Here is a 24,609-nt window from a genome sequence, read left to right on the forward strand (position 1 = left end):
TTCCTATTTCAACCATGTAGTAATGAGGCGAGGATGTTGCTGCAAGTTTTATGGTTTTTTCTACTTCGACATTTCAAAATCGAGGTCAGCAAGGGTATTTTTGTAATTTCCTGAATTTCCAGAAAAATTGTCTATGACTATAAGTAAACATCCAAATAGAAGTACTCGAGTGAATAGACCTAAGCATTTAAGTAGCAGCAAATTAATGCTAGCACATCTTTAGCATTGCACCAAACAAACCATCCAACATTGAAGATAGCTGGCTAACTTAAAATATCATCATCAATTCTAAAATTCCACCAGATAATCCAGCATCAATTCCCATTTTCTCTTGGCCATCTAAATGTGAAATTTCAGTCCTCTTGGGATGCAAACCCTCTTTGCCCTGCCACCTAGCCAAACTAAGACAGAAACCACTAAAGATAAAAAGCGAAAAAAATCCACCAGGAATTTTTTTAAATCTAATCCACATAAGCTCATTAATGTATTCAAATACCTCAACGAAATCAGACAGAATGACACACAAAAGTGAACACAGAAAGAAGCTTTTATCCAATAAATGAAGCTCTTCTAATTATAATGAAACATCAATCAGTTAAGTTTCTAATGGCGTCAGGACCTTTGCTTTCATTTATAGAGAACCTAAAACCAGGATTCAGAGACACCCAATTGACGTAGCAATCCAATCCTTCTCAAAAACCCCAACAAATTGCATCAAACAACGTAGAAATCTCAACTCAATCAACAAACAAAAACCATCAAGGTTCAAAATTTATCTTCCAATCTTTTTCCAATAACACACAATTGACTTCCAATCAATCAAAACTTTCACGACAATTTACCAAAAGCAGAACATACAAAATGCGACAAGTCCTCCTACCAATCCAATTATTATTAATCGTCACCACTCAAAGCGATTCAAAACATTACAAAGATACCAAATTTCATGAAAAAATAAAAAAGTTGAAATCTTTAACTGCTAAAATCCCGTTTCTGGTAACGAGCAACCTCACCCTCATTAGGAAAAAACCCCATAAGTCTCCCAGCAGAATTCTGATAAGCATACATAAAACCACCCATTAAACCAATCAATCCTCCTGTCACCATTGATGGTCCCTTAATCCCTGGCTTTATCCCTATTAGTAACAAAAACAAAAACAAAAACCCATTTGCATATGAGTAATTTCGACATAAATGAACTAAAAGAAGAGGTAAAGATGTAAAATTTGTACCTGAGAGGTAGCCAACAGTGACAGAGACACCAGTAAGGGTGATGAAACGACAGTAATCAAGGGTGTTGAAGTTGCCAACAACCTTAGTGAAGGCTGGGTTTCGATCTATTACTGGGTACTCTGGTTTTGCCGATGCTGTGATGTCTGTGTTCATTTTCTGGTCTTGATTTCTTCCCTTTTTTTTTTACTTCGATTTAGTTCTTGCCCGCTGCTCTACTCTCTCTCTCTGTTTCTTTCTCTATTTGTGTTCGGTCAAATCTATAAATACCCTCCAAGGCTCCAACTATAGAGGAAGTTTCAATCCTGGCCTCTGATAAAAAAAATTTTAAAAAAAAAATTAACAATTTGATAACCGGGTTTTAACTAAACTAACAGGTGAATCCTGATTTTTTCATTTCCAGTTTATCTTTTTTTTTCCCATAAAAAAGAAAAAACTATAGAGAAACTCTAAAATGCGTTTTACAAACCCGATAGTTGCTTTAATCAGTGCTACTAGAGAGACTTAGAAGATTAAGGAAAAATTACATAATAAAAGGGTTTGATAAGTTTTCCATGAAAACCCTACAATTACAAATCCATTGAATAATATACTTTGTAACAAAGGATGCTGTAATGGCACCTTATTCTTTTCCCTTTAACTATATTAAATATTATATTAATAACGTTATCTAGATATTTTAAAGCTAAAATATGCACGAAAGATTTTATATATATATAAAAAGCATAATATATTTTTTCTTAGCAAAGTATCCATAAGGTTATGATCAATTAGATGCTTTTTCTCAAGTATCATGATTTTGTTCCTTTTCAACCTAAACACATTTGAGAAATATTTAATATGTATCATAGAAAAAATTAAATTATTATTTGTTCAAGATAATATATTGAATGGGATGCTTGACAAATGGCAATATATGTTGCCATAGTTCTAATTTAATTAATTACTTGGGCTACATATTGCTCTATTATCTTCATTATTATTATATTTATTTACTTGGGCATTGTTTTTTGTATTTGATCTCCTTTTTTGCTCTTTCTTTTTTGAGTTGCTGTTGTTATATACCATTACTATATTAGGGATACAAGGTTACTAGCTAGGCTGCAATGTTGTAATGTTATGGGACATTTATGAGCCTCTAATTCATAGATTTTTCTCCTTTTCCACTGCTTTTTGTTTTTTTTCTTGCAATATTTCTTTGAATTTTGCTTGTTTCCAAACCACTTCAATTAAATATAGTTTAAAGAGATATTATTTGGTAAATTTAGTTTGTCATTTAAAAAATCATAGATCAAGCCGATAGATTCTTACACATCATTAAATATGTTTGCATCATCCTAGGATTGTCGTATTATTAATTGTTTAATTATGATTATACGGTTAAGTTTTAAAAATATAATTCTCTAATTTAATGATTGGAATAAATTTATTAGTTGGTCCATGATCTTAGTTCACTCAATGATTTCTCAATTTAAAATTGCATGATATGATTTTATATTAGTACTCTATATTAATTAAACCTTTTATTTTAAAATTTTCATACGTAATTATGATCTAATAATCAACAATTATTCATTTTAATGATATTATTTTTAACATTAACATATTAAAATAATTTAAAAATATTAAAAATTATTAATTTAAAATAAAAATAAATAAATAAATTTAATTTTTTAAAAAAATATTTTTAAAATATAAAAACAAACCATCCGTAATTCAAAGCCATAAAACTATATATTAGAGAGCTTTATAGCCATTGACGAAGGGACCCAGAAAAACCGTAGTGTGAAAAGAGGACGTATCGAGTGGGATAGTGTCTTCGATCACCTAAATATTGCATGCATGCTCTCATTTCTCTTTCTTTGTACTGACCTGAAAAGAAGAAAAAGTAGAAATGGCAACTTGTAGGCGAAGCAATTGATTTCAAGCACATCGGAAACCGGGAAAGTAAATTACACTACAACTTCCTCCTTTGAACACAGCAGCTTCGTCGACACTCTTCTCATTCAGCCATACTTGCTACAATATTCACCCACCCTATTTGCCTGACTTCCTTCTTCCCTCTCCCTCTCTATTTATTCAAACACACACACTCACACTCACACTCACACTCACCCCCCTTGACTTCATCATCTATACCACAGCTTGTATTGAAAAACCCCTTCTTCTTCTTCTTCTTGATACTATAATCTTTTCTTTCATTCTGGGAAGGAAGAATCGAGCTAAAAGGAATGACAAGTAGTAGCGAAACAAGTCGGGAGATGGACCCTAAATCTCTAGAGATAGGACTGCTAGCGCCAGCAATTCCAGCGCCAAGGAATGTTTTGCGGTCTGCTATCTTGGCTCTACGAGCAGGGCACGTTTTCTTCTCCAAAGCCTACAACGATAAGAAGGAGACTCTTGATTCTCCAGGAGTCTTGCTATTATCTCCATCTCACAGGGTATGTGTTCTCCTTGGTTATGCCACAGTTACATCTCTACACTACTATTTCTAAAAGCATTATCAAACACATGATACTTGTTTGAGTTGCTGGGACCTACGTTTGGCAACCAAAACCAAAATTAGAGCTGACTTGATCGTAAGAATATACCTTTGTTAAAGTAATTCAGATCAAACATAAAAGGAGGCTAGAATTCTTAATAAGATGTTTATTATGAGTGCTTAAGTTAACCTAAATACAAAGAAATTATATATAGGTCAAACTGAAAATACTATTCTACCCTTAATAAATAAAACTAGATAAATATTATTTAACATCTCCCCTCAAACTCACGATGCGACATCTACAAGCATCGAGAGTTTACCAACTAGAAAACAAAAACGAGATATGAAATGCGTCTTGGTAAAGAAATCTGCAATCTGCAAGGAAGAATGAACAAAAGGCAAAGCAATGGTGCCATGCTTGAGATGATGACGAGTAAGATGACAATCGATCTCAATGTGCTTAGTTCGCTCATAAAAACCGAGTTGTGAGCAATCTGAATAGAACTCTGGTTGTCACAATTCATAGGAGTAGGATGAGAAAAGAAAACTCTCATATCAGCAAGTAACCAACGTAACCAAACAATCTCTTTGGTAGTAGATGCCATGACAGAAGCTGAAGGAAAGTCGAAATACCAGATTTTGCAGAAGCGAAAGACAAAATATCACTCCAAATTTTTTATTTTTCTTGCAGAAACTTAACTCAAATACCAAATTGCAGAAATTGAAGAGAAGACGAAATACCAAAACAATTGCAGAGACAGAACAGAAATACCAAATTGCAGAAGCTGATACCAAATTGCAGAACAGAAATACCAAATTGCAGAAACTGAAGAGAAGACGAAATACCAAAACAGTTGCAGAAACAGATAGAAATACCAAATTGCAGAAGCTGATTCCAAATTGCAGAAACTGAAGAGAAGACGAAATACCAAAACAATTGCAGAGACAGAACAGAAATACCAAATTGCAGAAGCTGATACCAAATTGCAGAACAGAAATACCAAATTGCAAAAGCTGATACCAAATTGTAGAAACTGAAGAGAAGACGAAATACCAAAACAGTTGCAGAGACAGATAGAAATACCAAATTGCAGAAGCTGATTCCAAATTGCAGAAACTGAAGAGAAGATGAAATACCAAAACAATTGCAGAGACAGAACAGAAATACCAAATTGCAGAAGCTGATACCAAATTGCAGAGACTGAAGAGAAGACGAAATACCAAAACAATTGCAGAGGCAGAACAGAAATACCAAATTGCAGAAGCTGAAAAATCTAAAATAAAGTTTCAGATATTAATTCTTCAGCCGCAAGCACAAAACTTGATCTTCATCCTCCATCTTTTAATAGGTCAAACAACTCATGTCTGATGTTTTGAAAAATGAATCTAAAGTTAAGCTTCAAAGGAATGCATTGAGCGTGCTGGAACATCCTACAGGGAATGAAGTGGATGATGATAACGATTTTGATACGAGCAGTGGCTCTGACATTGGTGAACATGATTTCTACAAGGGCAGCGAGTTCCATAAAATTAACAAGCCAAGGGTTCGATCAACTAGGCTCTGATACCATGTTAAAGTAATTCAGATCAAACATAAAAGGAGGCTAGAATTCTCAATAAGATGTTTATTATGAGTGCTTAAGTTAACCTAAATACAAAGAAATTATATATAGGTCAAACTGAAAATACTATTCTACCCTTAATAAATAAAACTAGATAAATATTATTTAACAACCTTAACAGCTAAATAACTTTTTTTTCTCCAGAATTCGGAGGTAGCTGAAATTGAAGAAATCTCACCAACGAATCAAGTTTCTCTTGATGCCCCTCACAATGATGAGGTCGGCAATGCTACGAGCGATATCAAACTACAACATGAAAACATTGCCAATATAGTAAAGGGACGCGACCTAGATTCCTTGCATGCATTTGGTGGCGTCCGAGGTATTGCAGAGGCTTTTGAGACAGATTTAGAGAATGGAATCACTGGAGAGATTGAAGATCTAACTCGACGCAGAGCCAATGCAGTCTACAAAACTCCAGTCCCTGCAGCAAGAAACTTCTTAGAGTTGCTCATGAAATACAGCAATAGGTACACCATCTTCCTTCTCATCGTATCAGCAGCGCTGTCCCTTGGCTTCGGGATCAAGGAGGAGGGCCCGAGGACTGGTTGGTATGAAGGAGTCCTCATAATTCTTGCAATCATCATACTTGTGATTGTTCCAGCAGTGCGTGATTTTCTGGGTGAAAATTCAGAGAACCTGTTAGGAGAGCAGAGACATCGGAGAAAAAGAGAGATGGAAGTCAATGTTTTAAGAGGAGGAAAACAGTTGAAAGTACGAGCCTTAGATCTTGTGATTGGAGACATAGTATCCTTGGAATGGGGATGCCCTATTCCTGGTGATGGTTTGTTTGTATCTGGCGAATACTTAAAATTGGATGACAGCTTTCCATCCATTGTTAATAAACAGAATCCATTTCTCTTCTATGGTGCCAAGGTGATTGAGGGGCAGGGTAACATGATGGTGACATCCATGGGACTAAACACAACATTGGGTGAGATGATAAGCAAGGCCAGCAAGAGGCGATTACCAGTTCAGCTCGGCAAGGTGAGCAACCATACAGAAATAGCTGGGCTCTTGACCTCTATTCTTATCTTGGTAGTGTTGTTCCTGCGATTTAAAGCTGGAAAGAAAAATGAGGATTCTAGCTTGCCAGAATTCAAGGGAGAACAGAAGACAAAGGATGTCACGGAACTTATCAAGAGAATTGTCTGGAAACCGAGCGGGAAAATCAGTACCTTGACAACTTACCTGACTACTTTCCTGGTAGGGGTGGTAGAAGGAGTGCCATTTTTTATCAGGCTTGCCATTTATTATTGGAATAAGAAGATCCCATCCACCAAGGCTGTCGTGCAAGAACAATTGACAGGTGTTACCATGGGCTCAGTTACAACTATTTGCTTTGACAAAACTAGTTGGCTAACAATGAATCCACAGGAAGTTGATGAGTGTTGGATTGATGATGAGACAGTAATTAGAGAAAACTCTGCAATACCTGAACAAATTAAGGATGCATTCTGTATTGGTATCAGCACGAGCTCAGGTAATGATCTGGAATCACTGATTTCCTGGTGTGAACGGAAATTCGTAAAGGATTACATGGAGAGTTTGAAGCAAAGTTACACCATTATCGGGATGAAAGAGTTGAGCCCTGGTGACGAAGGGAATGGAGTGTTGGTGAGGGAGAAAGAAGGCAACGAAACCAAGAAATTCCTGTATTGGAAAGGACCGGCGCCGAAAATATTGAAAATGTGCTCCCGGAACTACAATAGTGAAGGGAAACTAGTGGACATGGACACAGAGAAAAGGTCGGCTTTTGAGAAAATTATTAATGACATGCAGTCCGAGGATCTAAAAACAATTGCACTTGCTTATAAGAAAACAGATGATGAAACTCCCGAGGATGATCGCTTGATATTGATAGGACTTCTGGGTCTGAAGGACAAATGCTGGAAAGAGACTATAGAAGCAGTTGAAGCTTGTAGAAATGCTGGTGTCAACATCATACTTGTCTCAGAGGACAGCGATTCAGTAATAGAAGACATAGCTCAAAAATATGGAATGCTTAGTGGCCCAGGCATATTGGAACATGGAGGGGAAACTTTTCGAAGTTTCAGCGATGAAGAGAGAAAGGATGTGGTCAATAAAATCTGTGTGATGGGAAACTCTCTCCCTTCTGACAAGCTCCTTCTAGTGCGTTGTCTGAAACAACAAGGCCACATAGTAGCATTCGTTGGAGTCAGAACAGATGATGCTCCCTCACTCAAAGAAGCAGACGTGGGAATTGTGACTGGAACTGGGAGTAGTGAGTTGGTCAATGGGAGTGCTGAATTGATTATCCTGGATGGAAATTTAGGCTACTTGGTATGGATTTTGAAGGGGGGGCGATGTATTTATGGCAACATTCACAAGTATATCCAAGTTGAGGTCACCATAACTATTTCAGGGTTAGTGATAAGCACTGTCACCACAATATTTTTCGGGTATGCTCCAATGACAGCGATTCAGATGATCTGGGTGAACCTGGTAGTGGCTGTCCTTGGTGGGTTGGCTTTATTAACTGAGCCCCCAAGTCAGAAACTGATGCAGAGGCCACCGATCAGACCAACCGAACCTTTCATCACAGAGGCCATGTGGAGGAATATAATCATACAAGCTTCCTATCAGGTTTCCATTTTGTTAGCCTTTCAGTTCAGAGGGCAAGCTATTCTAAATATCACCGAGGATGTTAGCAAATCCATGATCTTCAGTAGTTTTCTTCTCTGCCAACTTTCCAACCAATTCAATGCCAGTGAGCAGAAACTGAAGAATTTAGTCAAGGGTGTCCAACAGAACATATGGTTTTGGGTGGCCTCAGTTCTGACTGTGGGGTTGCAGGTGGTATGCATAGAGATTTCACATGACATCTTTGGGTTTGCAAGGTTGAATGGTCCGCAGTGGAGCATCTGTTTCCTTATTGGGGCACTTTCATGTGTGACAGATTGGGCTGTAAACATTGCCTGTGGCGTCATCAAGGTTAAGCTAAGAAGATCAAGTTCACTCGCTGGATCAGAACATCCACAATCTACAAGCATTCTCGAGCTTCCACTCATTGCTGAGAATTCATCACCACCCGCTTCTTAGTTTTCAGAACTTATTAAGCAACATTTATGCATCATCTTAGCTTCTTTATGTTTTACATTGTTTCCATATTTTCTTGGGCTGTACATAAATAACTTCTTGTTGTAATTTGCTCAGGATTCTTGTACATTATCTCATGCCATAGTTATCTAGCAAGCTAGGTCTTAAATTCATTATAACTTGTAAGATCTCATGAGCGTTAGCTTTGAAAATAAATAAATAAAAAATTTAATGTACTGCTTTAGGTGGTCTACTAGGTTTCCCTCGATCTTACAGGTTCAAGATCATGCTAAATCTATCCATGTCTATTGCCATAGAAAAAAAACCCCTACCAATTTCAGCACATGAATAATTAACCAAGAACAAAACTTATATCATCCAACATTGAGCAATCCGAGGGGTTTATCGTACAGTCGAACCGAGCTTGAAGTCATGAATCCCCTTCCCTTATCTTCGTGGGCTGCTAACCAAGCTCACGAGTTTCGTTTCAAATGACAGTCATCCCGAACAGGCCACACTAACTGTTCGGAGTTCATCTGATCTGACCTGCGTAGAAAGAGTGTAGCAGGCCTGAGTTATTCTTCATAAAAAGAAATTGAGTAAAGAGGGGAGAAATGAAGAAGAGTGAGAGGAGGGGGAAGCAAAAGGTAACATAAGGCTAAAAAGGAACAGAAGACATTGAAGACCTCCATTCATTCTCAGATCTACCCCTCCAGAAAAAAAAATTAAAAAAAAATAAAAATCAACCAACTCATAAAATGTATCTTAACCAAAAAAACAGAACCCGAGATTATTAATGGAAAGGCATTAACAGTAAAATAAAATAACTTAATATCAAATGATGAAATGAAAATAAATGAATATAAAAAAATAAAAAATAAAATTAGACCAGTCAAACCCATCCATGAACTTTCTAAAATTTAATAATATGTTTTTTTTAACTAATTTTATTTAACTATATAATTACAAAAATTAATCAAAATTAAGTTAAATAATTTTAAAAAATGCTTGAAAACCCGTGAATAAAAACAACCCGGGTCACAACAACAAACTTGAAAATCGAGTCATTAACCTCACAAATTTAAAGCGATGCAAGGATATTTTTTCATTAACAACTTAATCCAACTCTAAATCCTAATAAACATATAATATAAAGATTGAATTTAAAATTAAAAAAATACATTTAAAATAATATTAAACAATGGATATCATTACAAAATAAAAAAACAAAAAGAAAAACAAATTACTTTTAAAGGTCAAATGAGTTGGAAAAGCAAATGGGTGAGCCACTCTTTAAATAGTTTATTAGTGCTTGTGTTAGTTTTATATCATCAACTCAATAATTATTTTGCATTCTTTCATTCATAATGGCACTTTCCATGTTAGTTACTTCTTTTATTCATAATTAATGCCTCTTTCCTTGTACTTTCTCTCATTCAAAGTAGAAATTATTTTCATGCACATCGATCATCGAATGTCAAGGAAAAACTCTAAAATGCGTTTTACAAACCCGAGAATTGCTTTTAATCAGTGCTACTAGAGAGACTTAATTAGAAGATTAAAGAAAAATTACGTAATAAAAGGGTTTTATAAGTTTTCCATGAAAACCCTACAATTACAAATCCATTGACTGATACTTGCTGTAAAGGCACCTTATTCATTTCCTTTTAACTATATTAAATATAATATTAATAACGTTATCTAGATATTTTAAAGTTAAAATATGCACGAAATATTATTTTTTTTTAATAAAAAGCATAATATAATTTTTCTTAGCAAAGTATCCATAAGGTTATCAATTAGATGCTTTTTCTCAAGTATCATAATTTTGTTACTTTTCAACCTCAACACATTTGAGAAATATTTAATATGTATCATAGAAAAAATTAAATTATTATTTGTTCAAGATAATATATTGAATGGGATGCTTGACAAATGGCAATATATGTTGCCATAGTTCTAATTTAATTAATTACTTGGGCTACATATTGCTCTATTATCTTCATTATTATATTAATTTACTTGGGCATTGTTTTTTTGTATTTGATCTCCTTTTTTGCTCTTTCTTTTTTGAGTTGCTGTTGTTATATACCATTACTATATTAGGGATACAAGGTTACTAGCTAGGCTGCAATGTTGTAATGTTATGGGACATTTATGAGCCTCTAATTCATAGATTTTTCTCCTTTTCCACTGCTTTTTGTTTTTTCTTCTTTGAATTTTGCTTGTTTCCAAACCACTTCAATTAAATCTAGTTTAAAGAGATGTTATTTGGTAAATTTAGTTTGTCATTTAAAATCATAGATCAAGCCCCATATATTCTTACACATCATTAAATATGTTTGCATCATCCTATGATTGTCGTATTATTAATTATGATTATACGGTTAAATCTTAAAAATATAATTCTCTAATTTAATGATTGGAATAAATTTATTAGTTGGTCCATGATCTTAGTTCACTCAATAATTTCTCAGTTTAAAATTGTAGGATATGATTTTATATTAATTAGTACTCTATATTAATTAAACCTTCTATTTTAAGATTCTAATGTTTATGTGATTATGACCTAATAATCAACAATTATCCATTCTGACGACATTATGTTGAGTGCTATACTCATAGTTTGGAGCAAGTCGTGCCCAAATATGGAACACCAGCGATGGTCATAACACCCATGAAAAAGCTAGCAATTAATGAAACCAACGATTATTTGTATTTTAAAATGATTTTTTTGAGTATGTTTTGTTTTTAAAAAAGTATTAGATTGATAATTTTAATACGAGAATATTGTCATATATATATATATATATATATATAAAAAAAAACCAGACAACAGTATTAAATTGGTCTGCCAGGCATTCGGAATGTAATAGCCGAACATGCACTCAATTTTTTCTGTTTCGAGAGAGAAAATCTTGCACGTGGATTTTAACATAACCCAAATTTGGGGTTACGAATTGCAGGGAAGCTTCTAACATACCCAGCAATAGCTGCGAATGTATCAAAGTAATTCAAAGCCATAAAACTATATATTAGAAATCTTCATAGGTCATAGCCATTGACGAAGGGACCGAGAAAAAACATAGTGTGAAAATTAAGAGGACGTATCGAGTGGGACAGTGTCTTTAATGACCTAAATATTGCATGCATGCTCTCATGTCTCTTTCCCTGTACTTACTTGGAAAGAAGAAGACATGTCAAAGTAGAAACGACAACTTGTAGGCTTTAGCAATTGATTTCATGCACATCATCAGCCACCAAAAAGAAATGGAAACCGGGAAAGTAAATTACAGTACAGCTTCCTCCTCTGAACACAGCAGCTTCGTCGACACTCTTCTCATTCAGCCATACTTGCTATTTCAGACACAATCACCCACCCTATTTGCCTGACTTCTTTCTTCCATCTCCCTCTCTATTTATACAAACACACACACACACACACACACTCACCCCCCTTGAGTTCATCATCTATACCACAGCTTGTATTGAAAAATCCCTTCTTCTTCTTCTTGATACTATAATCGTTACTTTCCTTCTGGGAAGGAAGAATCGAGCTAAAAGAAATGACAAGTAGCAGCGAAACAAGTCGGGAGATGGACCCCGAATCTCTAGAGGTAGGACTGCTAGGGCCACCAATTCCAGCGCCAAGGAATGTTTTGCGGTCTGCTATCTTGGTTCTACGAGCAGGGCACGTTTTCTTCTCCAAAGCCTACAACGATAAGAAGGAGACTCTTGATTCTCCAAGAGTCTTGCTGTCATCTCCATCTCACAGGGTATGTGTTTTCCTTGGTTATGCCATTGTTCCATCTCTATACTACTGTTTCTAAAAGCATTATCAAACACATAATACTTGTTTGAGTTGCTAGAACCTACGTTTGGCAACCAAAACCAAAATTAGAACTGACTTGATCGTAAGAATATACCTTCACAGCTAAATAACTTTTTTTTCTACAGAATTTGGTGGTTGCTGAAATTGAAGAAATCTCACCAACGCATCAAGTTTCTCTTGATGCCACTCACAATGATGAGGTCGGCAATGCTACGAGCGATATCAAACTACAACATGAAAACATTGCCAATATAGTAAAGGGACGGGACCTAGATTCCTTGCATGCATTTGGTGGCGTCCGAGGTATTGCAGAGGCTTTTGAGACAGATTTAGAGAATGGAATCACTGGAGAGATTGCAGATCTAAGTCGACGCAGAACCAATGCAATCTACAAAACAACAGTCCCTGCAGCAAGAAACTTCTTGGAGTTGCTCATGAAATCCAGCAATAGGCACACCATCTTCCTTCTCATCGTATCAGCAGCGCTGTCCCTTGGCTTCGGGATCACGGAGGAGGGCCCGAGGACTGGTTGGTATGAGGGAGTCCTCATAATTCTTGCAATCATCATACTTGTGATCGTTCCAGCAGTGCGTGATTTTCTGGGTGAAAATTCAGAGAACCTGTTAGGAGAGCAGAGACAACGGAGAAAAAGAGAGATGGAAGTCAATGTTTTAAGAGGAGGAAAACAGTTGAAAGTACGAGCCTTAGATCTTGTGATTGGAGACATAGTATCCTTGGAATGGGGATGCCCTATTCCTGGTGATGGTTTGTTTGTATCTGGCGAATACTTAAAATTGGATGACAGCTTTCCATCCATTGTTAATAAACATAATCCATTTCTTTTCTATGGTTCCAAGGTGATTGAGGGGCAGGGTAACATGTTGGTGACATCCATGGGACTAAACACAACATTGGGTGAGATGATAAGCAAGGCCAGCAAGAGCAGGCGATTACCAGTTCAGCTCGACAAGGTGAGCAATCACACAGAAATAGCTGGGCTCGTAACCTCTATTCTTATCTTGGTAGTGTTGTTCCTGCGGTTTAAAGCTGGAAAGAAAAATGAGGATTCGGGCGTGCCAGAAATCAAGGGAGAACATAAGACGAAGGAGGTTATGGAATTTATCAAGAGAATTGTCTGGAAACCGAGCGGGAAAATCAGTACCTTGACAACTTGCCTGACTACTTTCCTGGTAGGGGTGGTAGAAGGAGTGCCATTTTTTATCAGCCTTGCCCTTTATTATTGGAATAAAAAGATCCCATCCACCAAGGCTGTCGTGCAAGAACAATTGACAGGTGTTACCATGGGCTCAGTTACAACTATTTGCTTTGACAAAACTAGTTGGCTAACAATGAACCCACAGGAAGTTGATGAGTGTTGGATTGATGAGACAGTAATTAGAGAAAACTCTGCAATACCTAAACAAGTTAAGGATGCATTCTGTATTGGTATCAGCACGAGCTCAGGTAACGATCAGGAATCACTGATTTCCTGGTGTGAACGGAAATTCGGGATTAACATGGAGAGTTTGAAGCAAAGTTACACCATTATCGGGATGAAAGAGTTGAGCCCTGGTGACGAAGGGAATGGAGTGTTGGTGAGGGAGAAAGAAGGCAATGAAACCAAGAAATTCCTGTATTGGAAAGGACTGGCACCGAAAATATTGAAAATGTGCTCCCGGCACTACAATAGTGAAGGGAAACTAGTGGACATGGACACAGAGAAAAGGTCGGCTTTTGAGAAAATTATTAATGACATGCAGTCCAAGCATCTAAAAACCATTGCCCTTGCTTATAAGACAACAGATGATGAAAATTCTGAGGATGATCGCTTGATATTGATAGGACTTCTGGGTCTGAAGGACAAATGCTGGAAAGAGACTATAGAAGCAGTTGAAGCTTGTAGAAATGCTGGTGTCAACATTCTACTTGTCTCAGAGGACAGCGAGTCAGTAATAGAAGACATAGCTCAAAAATATGGAATGCTTAGTGGCCTAGGCTTATTGGAACATGGAGGGGAAACTTTTCGAAGTTTCAGCGATGAAGAGAGAAAGGATGTGGTCAATAAAATCTGTGTGATGGGAAACTCTCTCCCTTCTGACAAGCTCCTTCTAGTGCGTTGTCTGAAACAACAAGGCCACATAGTAGCATTCGTTGGAGTCAGAACAGATGATGCTCCCTCACTCAAAGAAGCAGACGTGGGAATTGTGACTGGAACTGGGAGTAGTGAGTTGGTCAATGGGAGTGCTGAATTGATTATCCTGGATGGAAATTTAGGCTACTTGGTATGGATTTTGAAGGGGGGGCGATGTATTTATGGCAACATTCACAAGTATATCCAAGTTGAGGTCACCATAACTATTTCAGGGTTAGTGATAAGCACTGTCACCACAATATTTTTCGGGTATGCTCCAATGACAGCGATTCAGATGATCTGGGTGAACGTGGTAGTGGCTGTCCTTGGTGGGTTGGCTTTATTAACTGAGCCCCCAAGTCAGAAACTGATGCAGAGGCCACCGATCAGACCAACCGAACCTTTCATCACAGAGGCCATGTGGAGGAATATAATCATACAAGCTTCCTATCAGGTTTCCATTTTGTTAGCCTTTCAGTTCAAAGGGCAAGCTATTCTAAATATCAACGAGGATGTTAGCAAAGCCATGATCTTCAGTAGTTTTCTTCTCTGCCAACTTTCCAACCAATTCAATGCCAGTGAGCAGAAACTGAAGAATTTAGTCAAGGGTGTCCAACAGAACCTATGGTTTTGGGTGGCCTCTGTTCTGACTGTGGTGTTGCAGGTGGTATTCATTGAGATTTCACATCACATCTTTGGGTTTGCCAGGTTGAATGGTCCGCAGTGGGGCATCTGTTTCCTTATTGGGGCACTTTCATGTGTGACAGATGGGGCTGTAAACATTACCTGGGCTGTCATGAAGGTTAAGCTAAGAAGATCAAGTTCGCTCGCTGGATCAGAACATCCACAATCTACAAGCATTCTCGAGCTTCCACTCATTGCTGAGAATTCATCACCACCCGCTTCTTAGTTTTCAGAACTTATTAAGCACCATTTATGCATCACCTTAGCTTCTTTATGTTTTACATTGTTTCCATATTTTCTTGGGCTGTACATAAATAACTTCTTGTTGTAATTTGCTCAGGATTCTTGTACATTATCTCATGCCATAGTTATCTAGCAATCGAGGTCTTAAATTCATTATAACTTGTAAGATCTCATGAGCGTTAGCTTTGAAAATAAATAAATAAAAAATTTAATGTACTGCTTTAGGTGGTCTGCTAGGTTTCCCTCGATCTTACAGGTTCTATCCATGTCTATTGCCATAAAAAAAAAAAAAACCCTACCAATTTCAGCACATAAATAATTAACCAAGAACAAAACTTACCTGTTTGTATTATCACAACATTGAGCAATCCGAGGGGTTTATCGTATAGTCGAGCCGAGCTTGAAGTCATGAATCCCCTTCCCTTATCCTCGTGGGCTGCTAACCAAGGTCACGAGTTTCGTTTCAAATGACAGTCATACCGAACAGGCCGCACTAACTGTTCGGAGTTAATCTGATCTGACCTGCGTAGAAAGAGTGTAGCAGGCCTGAGTTATTCTTCATAAAAAGAAATTGAGTAAAGAGGGGAGAAATGAAGAAGAGTGTGAGGAGGGGGAAGCAAAAGGTAACATAAGGCTAAAAAGGAACAGAAGACATTGAAGACCTCCATTCATTCTCAGATCTACCCCTCCAGAAAAATAAAATAAAAGAAAATCAACCAACTCATAAAATGTATCTTAACCAAAAAACAGAACCCGAGATTATGAATTGAAAGGCATTAACAGTAAAAACAAAACATCATGTGAATCAGAGAAGGAGTTCTAATGAAATATATGACAGAGTACGTACAGTGTAGGACCATGTATCTGTATGCTTTAAGATAATTCTAACAACATTAATTCTCTATATGATTCATGATCGTGTCTGCTTGAGAGAGAGAGAGAGAGAGAGAGAGCGAGTTGTGACATTAGATTCCATGACCATGGGTGTCTGCCACAGATTCATTCCGTGAACGGAGTTAGTCTCCACTTTCGGCTTGGAAAAAACAAAAAAACAGACACGTTTTGCTCAGGAGAATTATTGGAATGACTGTACCTGTATCTTTTTGTTGCGTAGTAGCAATTAAGCGAGGAGAGCACTTTTTTAAGTATTTTTTTTATTTAAAAATATATTAAAATATTATTTTTATTTAATTTTTAAAAATTATTTTTAACATCAATATAATATAAAATAATTAAAAAATTAAATTTTGGTGAAAAATAATCTACACTGCAACCTCAAATAACACCTTAATTCAAAATTTATGGATATTGAATTGAATTGATTTAGATGGATAAGTTTTTTTTTTTAATCACTTTGGTAAGTAGCGGGTATTGGATAGATATTATCAAATTTAGATTTTTTTTGTTTCATGGAAAATAATTTTAAAAAAATCACTTTTCAATTATTTTCTTGTATTTTTTTACCATTAATAAAATTGATTAATGGCAAATATTTTTCTATTAAAGAAAAAATTGGTTTGATTTTCATAAAAATATTTTTCTTTTATTTTAGGTGTAAAACACATTTTAGAAGTTGCAAAAGAATAAATAAAAAATCTTGTTATTTGTTAATTATATTAAATTTGGTTTTTAATATTTTGATTGCTATATATTATGTTTTGAATCATTTTTTTCTTTAATTTTATCAATTAAAATTTGATTTAATTATAGTTTTATATTAACTTTGATCCTTGTTCTTTTGACTGTTATTTTTTCTTTCTTATCCTTTTCTTAATTGAAATTTATTATTCATTAGATTTGATCCATATTCTTTTAATTAATATGAAATAATTTGTGAAATTAAAATATTATTTTTTTATTTTCATCCTCTCAACTTTTTTATCCGTTAGATCTGGTTTTCATTATTTTGATTGCTATTTGTTTTATTTGAACTAATTTATAAAATTAGATTTTTTTCAATCTCATTCTCTTTCAAACTTTTTATTTGTCAGATTTAACCCCCATTCTTTTAATAAACATAAAAAAACACTAATAAGTTGTTTTTTATTTTATTTCTCTTGATATAACTAAATACTGAAAAGTATTTTCCAACTTATTTTTCATTACACTACCAAACATAAAAAAAATCATTTTGCAAGAATCTATTTTCCATGAAAATCACTTAAAAAAATAAATTTTCAGCAAACAAACAAAAATTTCATCTAAATTCTCAATCTAAACTAGTCCTAATATATATATATATATATATATATATATATATATATATATATATATATATGAAAATTTTGATTATATTGTTTAAAAAATAAAAAATGAGAGGACCAAAATTAAAATAAAAAAGAAATGATAGCCCTTTTGTTTATTTAAAAAAATTATTGAGGATCCTAACTTAATTCTCTTTCATATATTTATTACTTTTTTTCTTTGGAAAGTCACTAACTTTATCTTATGAGAATCTTAATCCCTAATTTTTTTTTTATAGATACTAGAAGACATTCATCAAGATAGAGTTTCCTTTACTAAGGAGAACATGGATATTTAAATAACCCATAATATATACAATCATAAAAAAACTCTATTTCTAAGCATATTGGATTTTGAAATCTCATCAAAATCTCACTTCAATGTTTCATAAAACAAGGCTTTTTTACATGCAGATTGACATAGAAAATTAAAATAAAAAAAAACTAAAAAGTTTGAGGGGAAATATTGTTTATATGAGCACAAAAAAATATGGATTTGAACAATGTTTTTTTTTTTTAATTTTGTTGGTCAACATTTTTTTTCAATTTTGTTCTTTGATACTGTATTGATTAGGACTTAGGATTGATGATTTGTTTTAATTTGTTTTTTTGCGTGTAGTTATTGAGGTCTTAAAAAAAGTCCTCATATTGAGTTGGTATTTCATTTTACAAGATTGTTTTATTTTATTGTTTAAAAAATTAAAATTAAGGGGATCAGAATTAAAATGAAAAAGAAATGACAACCCTTTTGTTTTTTAAAAAAATTATTGCGTCAATTCTGGTTCTTTTTTTTTTTTTTGCTTTTGGTCATCAATTGTTTTTTTTAATTTCATATTTCAATGTTAAATTGATTGAGAATTGAGGTTTATAATTTATTTCAATCTAATTTTTATATAGTTATCGATATAAAAAAAAGTCCTCACATTATATTGATGCTTGATTTTAACAAAAAGAATCTGATTTTATTATTTTAAAAAAATTAAAAATAGAAGGATCAAAATTAAAATAAAGAAAAAACATGAGCCCTTTTAAAAAATAACATAATTTTGCCTTAGAATTTTTCCAAAAAATAAAGAAAGAGGTCGAAAGGCCAAAAGGATGAGATATATATTACGTAAAAGAAATATATACATAAAAAATAAAAAATAGAAATTTATTTATTAGAGAGATAAAAGCAAAGATATAAATTAAATTTGTTACAGCTTGGACAATTCTAAAAGCAAATGTTTTTTCTTTTCAAAACATAAAGTGTAGAGTCCTTTGTATCTCCCCTGACTTCGTATCTTATATTTTTAGAAAGTAATTATAATAAACACTATTTTAATGATTTTTGGTTATAAGGGTAATTAGGTAGCTAACTAGCTAATGTCTTCAATTAAATAAATATTGCATTTTTTCTTTCATAATGGCTCCTTCCTTGTACTTTTCTTTCAAGGGAGAGAGGTAAAAAAAGAGAGTAGAAATGACCACCCGGAGGCGTTAGCAATTAATGAAGAGTTAATAATAATCTAATCCCTTTAGTTTAGTTAGTTTATGATAGTTAATTAATTGATTACTCCTTATATATTATCACAAATAGTTCAATATTATTAGTTTCTTGATCAACGTGTATCATCTTTACGCGCGTTCTCTTTGATCTGACTCCTTCTCTTTTCTTTTTTTCTATTTTTGAAATAATAATAAACTGAAAAAATAAAATTAACCAGCTGTTTTTCCTCTAGTGCAATCAAAATTAAAGATGCTGGAAGGTTCACAGAATGTTCTTCAAGTTATATCTGTGCTACTCTCACTGAATATTTCTTTCTTTTTGTTTCCCTGTCAATCGAATCTTTCTTTCTGTTTTTTTTTTTTCGTTTGTCATAATTCCTTGTCTTTCTTCAAAATCCCACAAAAGTTCCATTCCCCTTTCGTTCAGTCTTTCTCTAGTCTTCCTGAGCAAATTCACTTTTCATTTCTCTACCTCCAACCCGCTAAAATGTTTCTGCTTCTGTTCAACTTGGGATTGGGTTTTTAGAGAAAAACTTCCTTCTTGTGGAAAGAAGAAATAGCAGTTTGCTTTCTTTTTAAGAAATAGGGTAAGATCTTTCTTTATTGATTACTTGCAGGGTTTCCAGTCGTGAAGAGAAACAAAGATTGACGTTGTAATAGTCGCGGTGGTGGTGGTGGTGGTAGCTGCTTTTACTAAAAGTAACTCTACAACTGTTCGTTCTTGACTCTATTTTTCATAATTAATTTAATTGCATGCTATTTATTTTAGATGTAGAGTGTGATGGCTAGTCTTACAACAGTTGAAGGATATCAAATTACAGTATATTTGATCCATGTTTTCTTAAAATTTTATTAATGTGGGCCCTCAATTATCGTTCTTCTTCTTCTTCTTCATTTGGGATACTACAATCTTTCTTTCCTTCTGCGCAGGAAGAATCAAGCTAAAAGTAATGACAAGTAGTAGCGAAACAAGTCAGGAGATGGACCTTGAATCTCAAGAGACAGGGCGAGGAATTTCAGCACCAAGAAAATTTTTCCGGCGTGTTGCTTGGGTTCTACTAGCTGTGCGCACTCTCTCCTCCAAAGCCTACAAAGATAAGAAGGAGAATCGTGATTCTCCAAGAGTCCCGCTATTATCTCCATCTCACAGGGTATGTGTTTTCCTTGATCATGCCATTGTTCCATCTCTATAGTAATGTAACAAGAGATTTGAGTTGAGAAAGGTTTGATTTTTATGGGTGATTTCTGATGTTTCAAAGTAATATATACCACCAAAAATATCTTTAAAAACATTAATTTACCACCTTTTATATTATATAAAAAATACTTAAAAAAAATCATTTTAAATCACACTACCAAACATATAATACTCGTTTGAGTTGCTAGCACCTACGTTTGCCACCCAAAACAAAAATTAGAGCTGGCTTGATTAATTATAGGAATATACCTTAACAGCTAAATAACTTCTTCTTTTTTTTCCAGAACTTGGAGGAAGCTGAAATTGAAAAAATCTCACCTGAAGATGAAGTTTCTATTGAAGTCCCCTGCAATGATGAGGCAGGCGATGCTGCGATTGCTGAAAAAATCTCAAAAGGGCCAGCAATTCCAGCACTAAGGAGTGTTCTGCGATCTGCTATCTTGGTTCTACGAGCAGGGAATATTTTCTTCTCCAAAGCCCACAGCGATATGATGGAGAATCATGATTCTCCAAGAGTCCCGCTGTTATCTCCACCTCACAGGGTATGTGTTTTCCTTGATCATGCCATTGTTCCATCTCTATAGTAATGTAACAAGAGATTTTAGTTGAAAAAGGTATGATATTCTTTTAGATGTTTTTTCAAGATCATTAAAAATATTTTAAAAACATTAATTTAATATTTTTTTATATTATATAAAAAATACTTTGAAAAAACATTTTAAATAACATTACCAAACACATAATACTGTTTTGATTTGCTAGCATCTACGTTTGGCAACCAAAACCAAAATTAGAGCTGACTTGATCGTAAGAATATACCTTAACAACTAAATAACTTTTTTTTTCCCCTGAACTTGGAGGTAGCTGAAATTGAAAAAATCTCACCAGAAGATGAAGTTTCTACTGATGTCCCTTGCAATGATGAGGCCGGCAATGCTGCGAGCGATATCAAACTACAACTTGAAAACATTGCCAATATAGTGAAGGGACGGGACCTGGATTCCTTGCATAATATTGGAGGCGTCAAACGTGTCGCGGTGGTACTTGAGACAGATTTAGAGAACGGAATCACTGGAGACATTGAAGATCTACGTCAACGCAGAGCCAATGCTGTCTACAAAACTCCAGTCCATGCAGCAAGAAACTTCTTGGAGTTGCTCTTGAAATCCGGCAATACGTACACCATCTTCCTTCTCATCGTATCAGCAGCGCTGTCCCTTGGCTTCGGGATCAAGGAGGAGGGCATGAGGACTGGTTGGTATGAAGGAGTCATCATAATTCTTGCGATCATCATACTTGTGATTGAACGAGCAGTGCGTGATTTTCTGGGTGAAAATCCAGAGAACCTGTTAGAAGAGCAGAGACAACGGAGAAAAGGAGAGATGGAAGTCGATGTTATAAGAGCTGGAAAGCCGTTGAAAGTATCAGACTTAGATCTTGTGATTGGAGACATAGTATCCTTGAAAAGGGGGTGCCCTATTCCTGGGGATGGTTTGTTTGTATCTGGCGAATACTTAAAATTGGATGAAAGCTTTCCATCCAATGTTAATAAACAGAATCCATTTCTCTTCTATGGTGCCAAGGTGATTGAGGGGCAGGGTAACATGATGGTGACATCCATGGGACTAAACACAACATTGGGTGAGATGATAAGCAAGGCCAGCAAGAGGCGATTACCAGTTCAGCTCGACAAGGTGAGCAACTACACAGAAATAGCTGGGCTCGCAACCTCTATTCTTATCTTGGTAGTGTTGTTCCTGCGGTTTAAACTCGGAAAAGAGAAAGAGGATTTGAGCTTGCCAGAAATCAAGGGAGAACATAAGACAAAGGAGGTTATGGAACTTATCAAGAGAATTGTTCGGAAACCGAGCGGGGAAATCAGTGCCTTGACACCTTGCCTCGCTACTTTTCTGGTAGGGGTGGTAGGAGGAGTGCCATTTGTCATTAGTCTTGCCATTTATTATTGGAATAAAAAGATCCTATCCACCAAGGCTATCGTACAAGAACAATTGACAGTTGTTACCATGGGCTCAGTTACAGCTATTTGCATTGACAAAACTGCTTGGCTAACAATGAACCCACAGGAAGTTGATGAGAGGTGGATTGATGAGACGGTAACGAGAGAAGACTCTGCAATACCTGAAGTTAAGGAGGCATTCTGTTTTGGTATCAGCACAAGCTCAAGTAATGATCAGGACAAATGCTCGAAAGAGACAATAGATGCAGTGAAAGCTTGTAGAAACGCTGGTGTCAAAATCATGCTTGTCTCAGAGGACGGCGAGTCAGTAATAGAAGACATAGCTCAAAAATACGGAATGCTTAGTGGCCCAGGCATATTGGAACATGGAGGCGAAACTTTTCGAAGTTTCAGCGATGAACAGAGAAAGGATGTGGTCAATAAAATCTGTGTGATGGGCAACTCTCTCCCTTCTGACAAGCTCCTTCTAGTGCGTTGTCTGAAACAACAAGGCCACATTGTAGCATTTGTTGGAGTCAGAACAGATGATGCTCCCTCACTCAAAGAAGCAGACGTGGGAATTGTGACTGGAACCGGGAGTAGTGAGTTGGTCAACGGGAGTTCTGAATTGATCATCTTGGATAGAAGTTTCGGCTTCTTGGCATCGATTTTGAATGGGGGACGATGTATCAATGGCAACATTCACAAGTATATCCAAGTTGAGGTCACCATAACTATTTCAGGTTTATTGATAAGCATTGTCACCACAATAATTTTCGGGAATGCTCCATTGGAAGCGATTCAGATGATCTGGGTGAACCTTGTTGTGGCTGTCCTTGGCGGGTTGGCTTTATTAACTGAGCCCCCAAGTCAGAAACTGATGGAGAAGCCACCGATCAGACCATCTGAACCTTTCATCACAAATGCCATGTGGAGGAACATAATCATACAAGCTTCCTATCAGGTTTCTATTTTGTTAGCCTTTCAGTTCAAAGGGCAAGCTATTCTAAACATCAACGAGGAGGTTAGCAAAACCATGATCTTCAATAGCTTTCTTCTCTGCCAACTTTCCAACCAATTCAATGCCAGTGAGCAGAAACTGAAGAATTTGGGCAAGGGTATCCAACAGAACATATGGTTTTGGGTGGCCTCTGTTCTGACTGTGGTGTTGCAGGTGGTATTCATTGAGATTTCACATCACATCTTTGGGTTTGCCAGGTTGAATGGTCCACAGTGGAGCATCTGTTTCCTTATTGGGGCACTTTCATGGGTGACAGATGGGGCTGTAAACCTTACCTGGGGCGTCATCAAGGGTAAGTTAACAAGACCAAGCTCACAACCTCCACGATCTACCGGAATTCTCGAGCTTCCACTCCGTGCTGAGAATTCATCACCAACCGCTTCTTATTAGTTCATACTTATTATTGGCATGAGTTTTGCTTTTCTATTTATGTTCCGAATTTTTTAAAAAATATTTAATCTTTAATGTTTTAATGTATTGAAAATTAATTTTTATTTTTCTTTCAGTTTAATTTATATAAAGTTATTTTTATTTCATGACTCGAATAATAAGTTTATTGAATTGTTTCAAGTTGACTTAAGATACTATTTTTTATAATTTTATCTTTCAATACTAAATTAAATGAGAATTGAGATTTATAATTTATTTTAATTTGTATTTTGGGTTAACTCGGGTTGATTTAGATAATTTTTTTTATCCTTATTTAAATTATTTTTTTTCTTTTCAATTTCATCATTCAATTTTAAATTTATTAGAAATTAAACTCTATATTTTTTTAAAAAAAAATTATGAGGTTGTCATAGTCTCATGATCTAATATGTTGAATGACATATTAATTTGAATTGACCCGAATTAATATAATATATTATTGTCTCAATATTTGTAAAAACAATATCATTTTAAATATTTATTTCAAGTTAAATTATATTTTTACTGATCATCTATATTATTTTTAAACACATCAAATCAACCAAATCACATTAAAATAATTCTCATATAATTTTTTTAAAAAAAATTCTACTAAAAATAACTTTAGCAGTAGCTAATTTGTTTTTATTAAATTCGCCCCGTATATATCACATGGTAATATTCTGTGTACAATGACATATATATGACATAAAAATTGAGTCCGTGCATGTCGTCTTCCCGTTTTTTAGCGTTATCTATGCATGTTAAAAAAAATGATTAAGAGTGGATATACATGCCAAATTCTTTTTCTAACCCTAAGTTAATCAATCAGTTAATGATTTCTTAAACCATGCACTAAACGTCTTTAATCAATTACAGAGTTATTGGGTACGTACCAATCATCTCCAACCTCGTTAATTTGTTCTCTCCAACTTGTTCTCACTGTTTTTGACTAGTCTGTAGGTGCTTATCTTCATGATTGAGTTTGAAGGGTGAACTAGCTTTCT

The 24,609-nt window shown here is 35.1% G+C and overlaps 4 protein-coding genes and 1 long non-coding RNA gene across 9 annotated transcripts; 3 read left to right on the plus strand and 2 right to left on the minus strand.

Annotated features, from left to right (window-relative positions):
* Window positions 1-862: 862 nt before the first annotated feature.
* Window positions 863-1,542, minus strand: LOC133677287 (NADH-ubiquinone oxidoreductase 20.9 kDa subunit-like). The gene is made up of 2 exons (XM_062099224.1): window positions 1,233-1,542; window positions 863-1,136 (listed from the first exon to the last, which is right to left on the minus strand). Exons 1-2 carry the CDS (start codon window positions 1,384-1,386, stop codon window positions 973-975), a joined length of 318 nt encoding a protein of 105 aa, XP_061955208.1. The 5' UTR covers window positions 1,387-1,542; the 3' UTR covers window positions 863-972.
* Window positions 1,543-3,143: 1,601 nt separating this feature from the next.
* LOC133677285 (calcium-transporting ATPase 12, plasma membrane-type-like) lies at window positions 3,144-8,578 on the plus strand. Its single transcript, XM_062099222.1, has 2 exons — window positions 3,144-3,671; window positions 5,482-8,578. Exons 1-2 carry the CDS (start codon window positions 3,462-3,464, stop codon window positions 8,398-8,400), a joined length of 3,129 nt encoding a protein of 1,042 aa, XP_061955206.1. The 5' UTR covers window positions 3,144-3,461; the 3' UTR covers window positions 8,401-8,578.
* Window positions 8,579-11,472: 2,894 nt separating this feature from the next.
* On the minus strand, window positions 11,473-16,385 carry LOC133677288 (uncharacterized). 4 transcript variants are annotated; one of them, XR_009835729.1, is made up of 4 exons: window positions 16,135-16,385; window positions 15,628-15,809; window positions 13,392-13,498; window positions 11,604-13,263 (listed from the first exon to the last, which is right to left on the minus strand). It is a non-coding gene; the product is annotated as an uncharacterized LOC133677288 (long non-coding RNA). The 4 variants fall into 4 exon arrangements; XR_009835728.1 differs by having other exon boundaries at window positions 11,604-12,828; window positions 12,929-13,498; XR_009835727.1 differs by having other exon boundaries at window positions 11,473-13,498.
* Window positions 11,964-15,511, plus strand: LOC133677286 (calcium-transporting ATPase 12, plasma membrane-type-like). Its single transcript, XM_062099223.1, has 2 exons — window positions 11,964-12,173; window positions 12,355-15,511. Exons 1-2 carry the CDS (start codon window positions 11,964-11,966, stop codon window positions 15,268-15,270), a joined length of 3,126 nt encoding a protein of 1,041 aa, XP_061955207.1. The 3' UTR covers window positions 15,271-15,511.
* A 2,607-nt stretch (window positions 16,386-18,992) lies between the features above and the next one.
* On the plus strand, window positions 18,993-23,730 carry LOC133676820 (calcium-transporting ATPase 10, plasma membrane-type-like). 2 transcript variants are annotated; one of them, XM_062098572.1, is made up of 4 exons: window positions 18,993-19,731; window positions 19,949-20,169; window positions 20,501-20,758; window positions 21,077-23,730. In XM_062098572.1, the coding sequence occupies exons 2-4, from the start codon at window positions 19,969-19,971 to the stop codon at window positions 23,582-23,584; spliced, it is 2,967 nt and encodes a 988-aa protein (XP_061954556.1). In that variant the 5' UTR covers window positions 18,993-19,731; window positions 19,949-19,968; the 3' UTR covers window positions 23,585-23,730. The 2 variants fall into 2 exon arrangements, with proteins under 2 accessions (XP_061954556.1, XP_061954554.1); XM_062098570.1 differs by having other exon boundaries at window positions 18,993-19,717.
* Window positions 23,731-24,609: the final 879 nt, after the last annotated feature.

The sequence above is a fragment of the Populus nigra genome, chromosome 17 (assembly GCF_951802175.1).
Source record: "Populus nigra chromosome 17, ddPopNigr1.1, whole genome shotgun sequence".
Taxonomy (NCBI): Eukaryota; Viridiplantae; Streptophyta; class Magnoliopsida; order Malpighiales; family Salicaceae; genus Populus; species Populus nigra.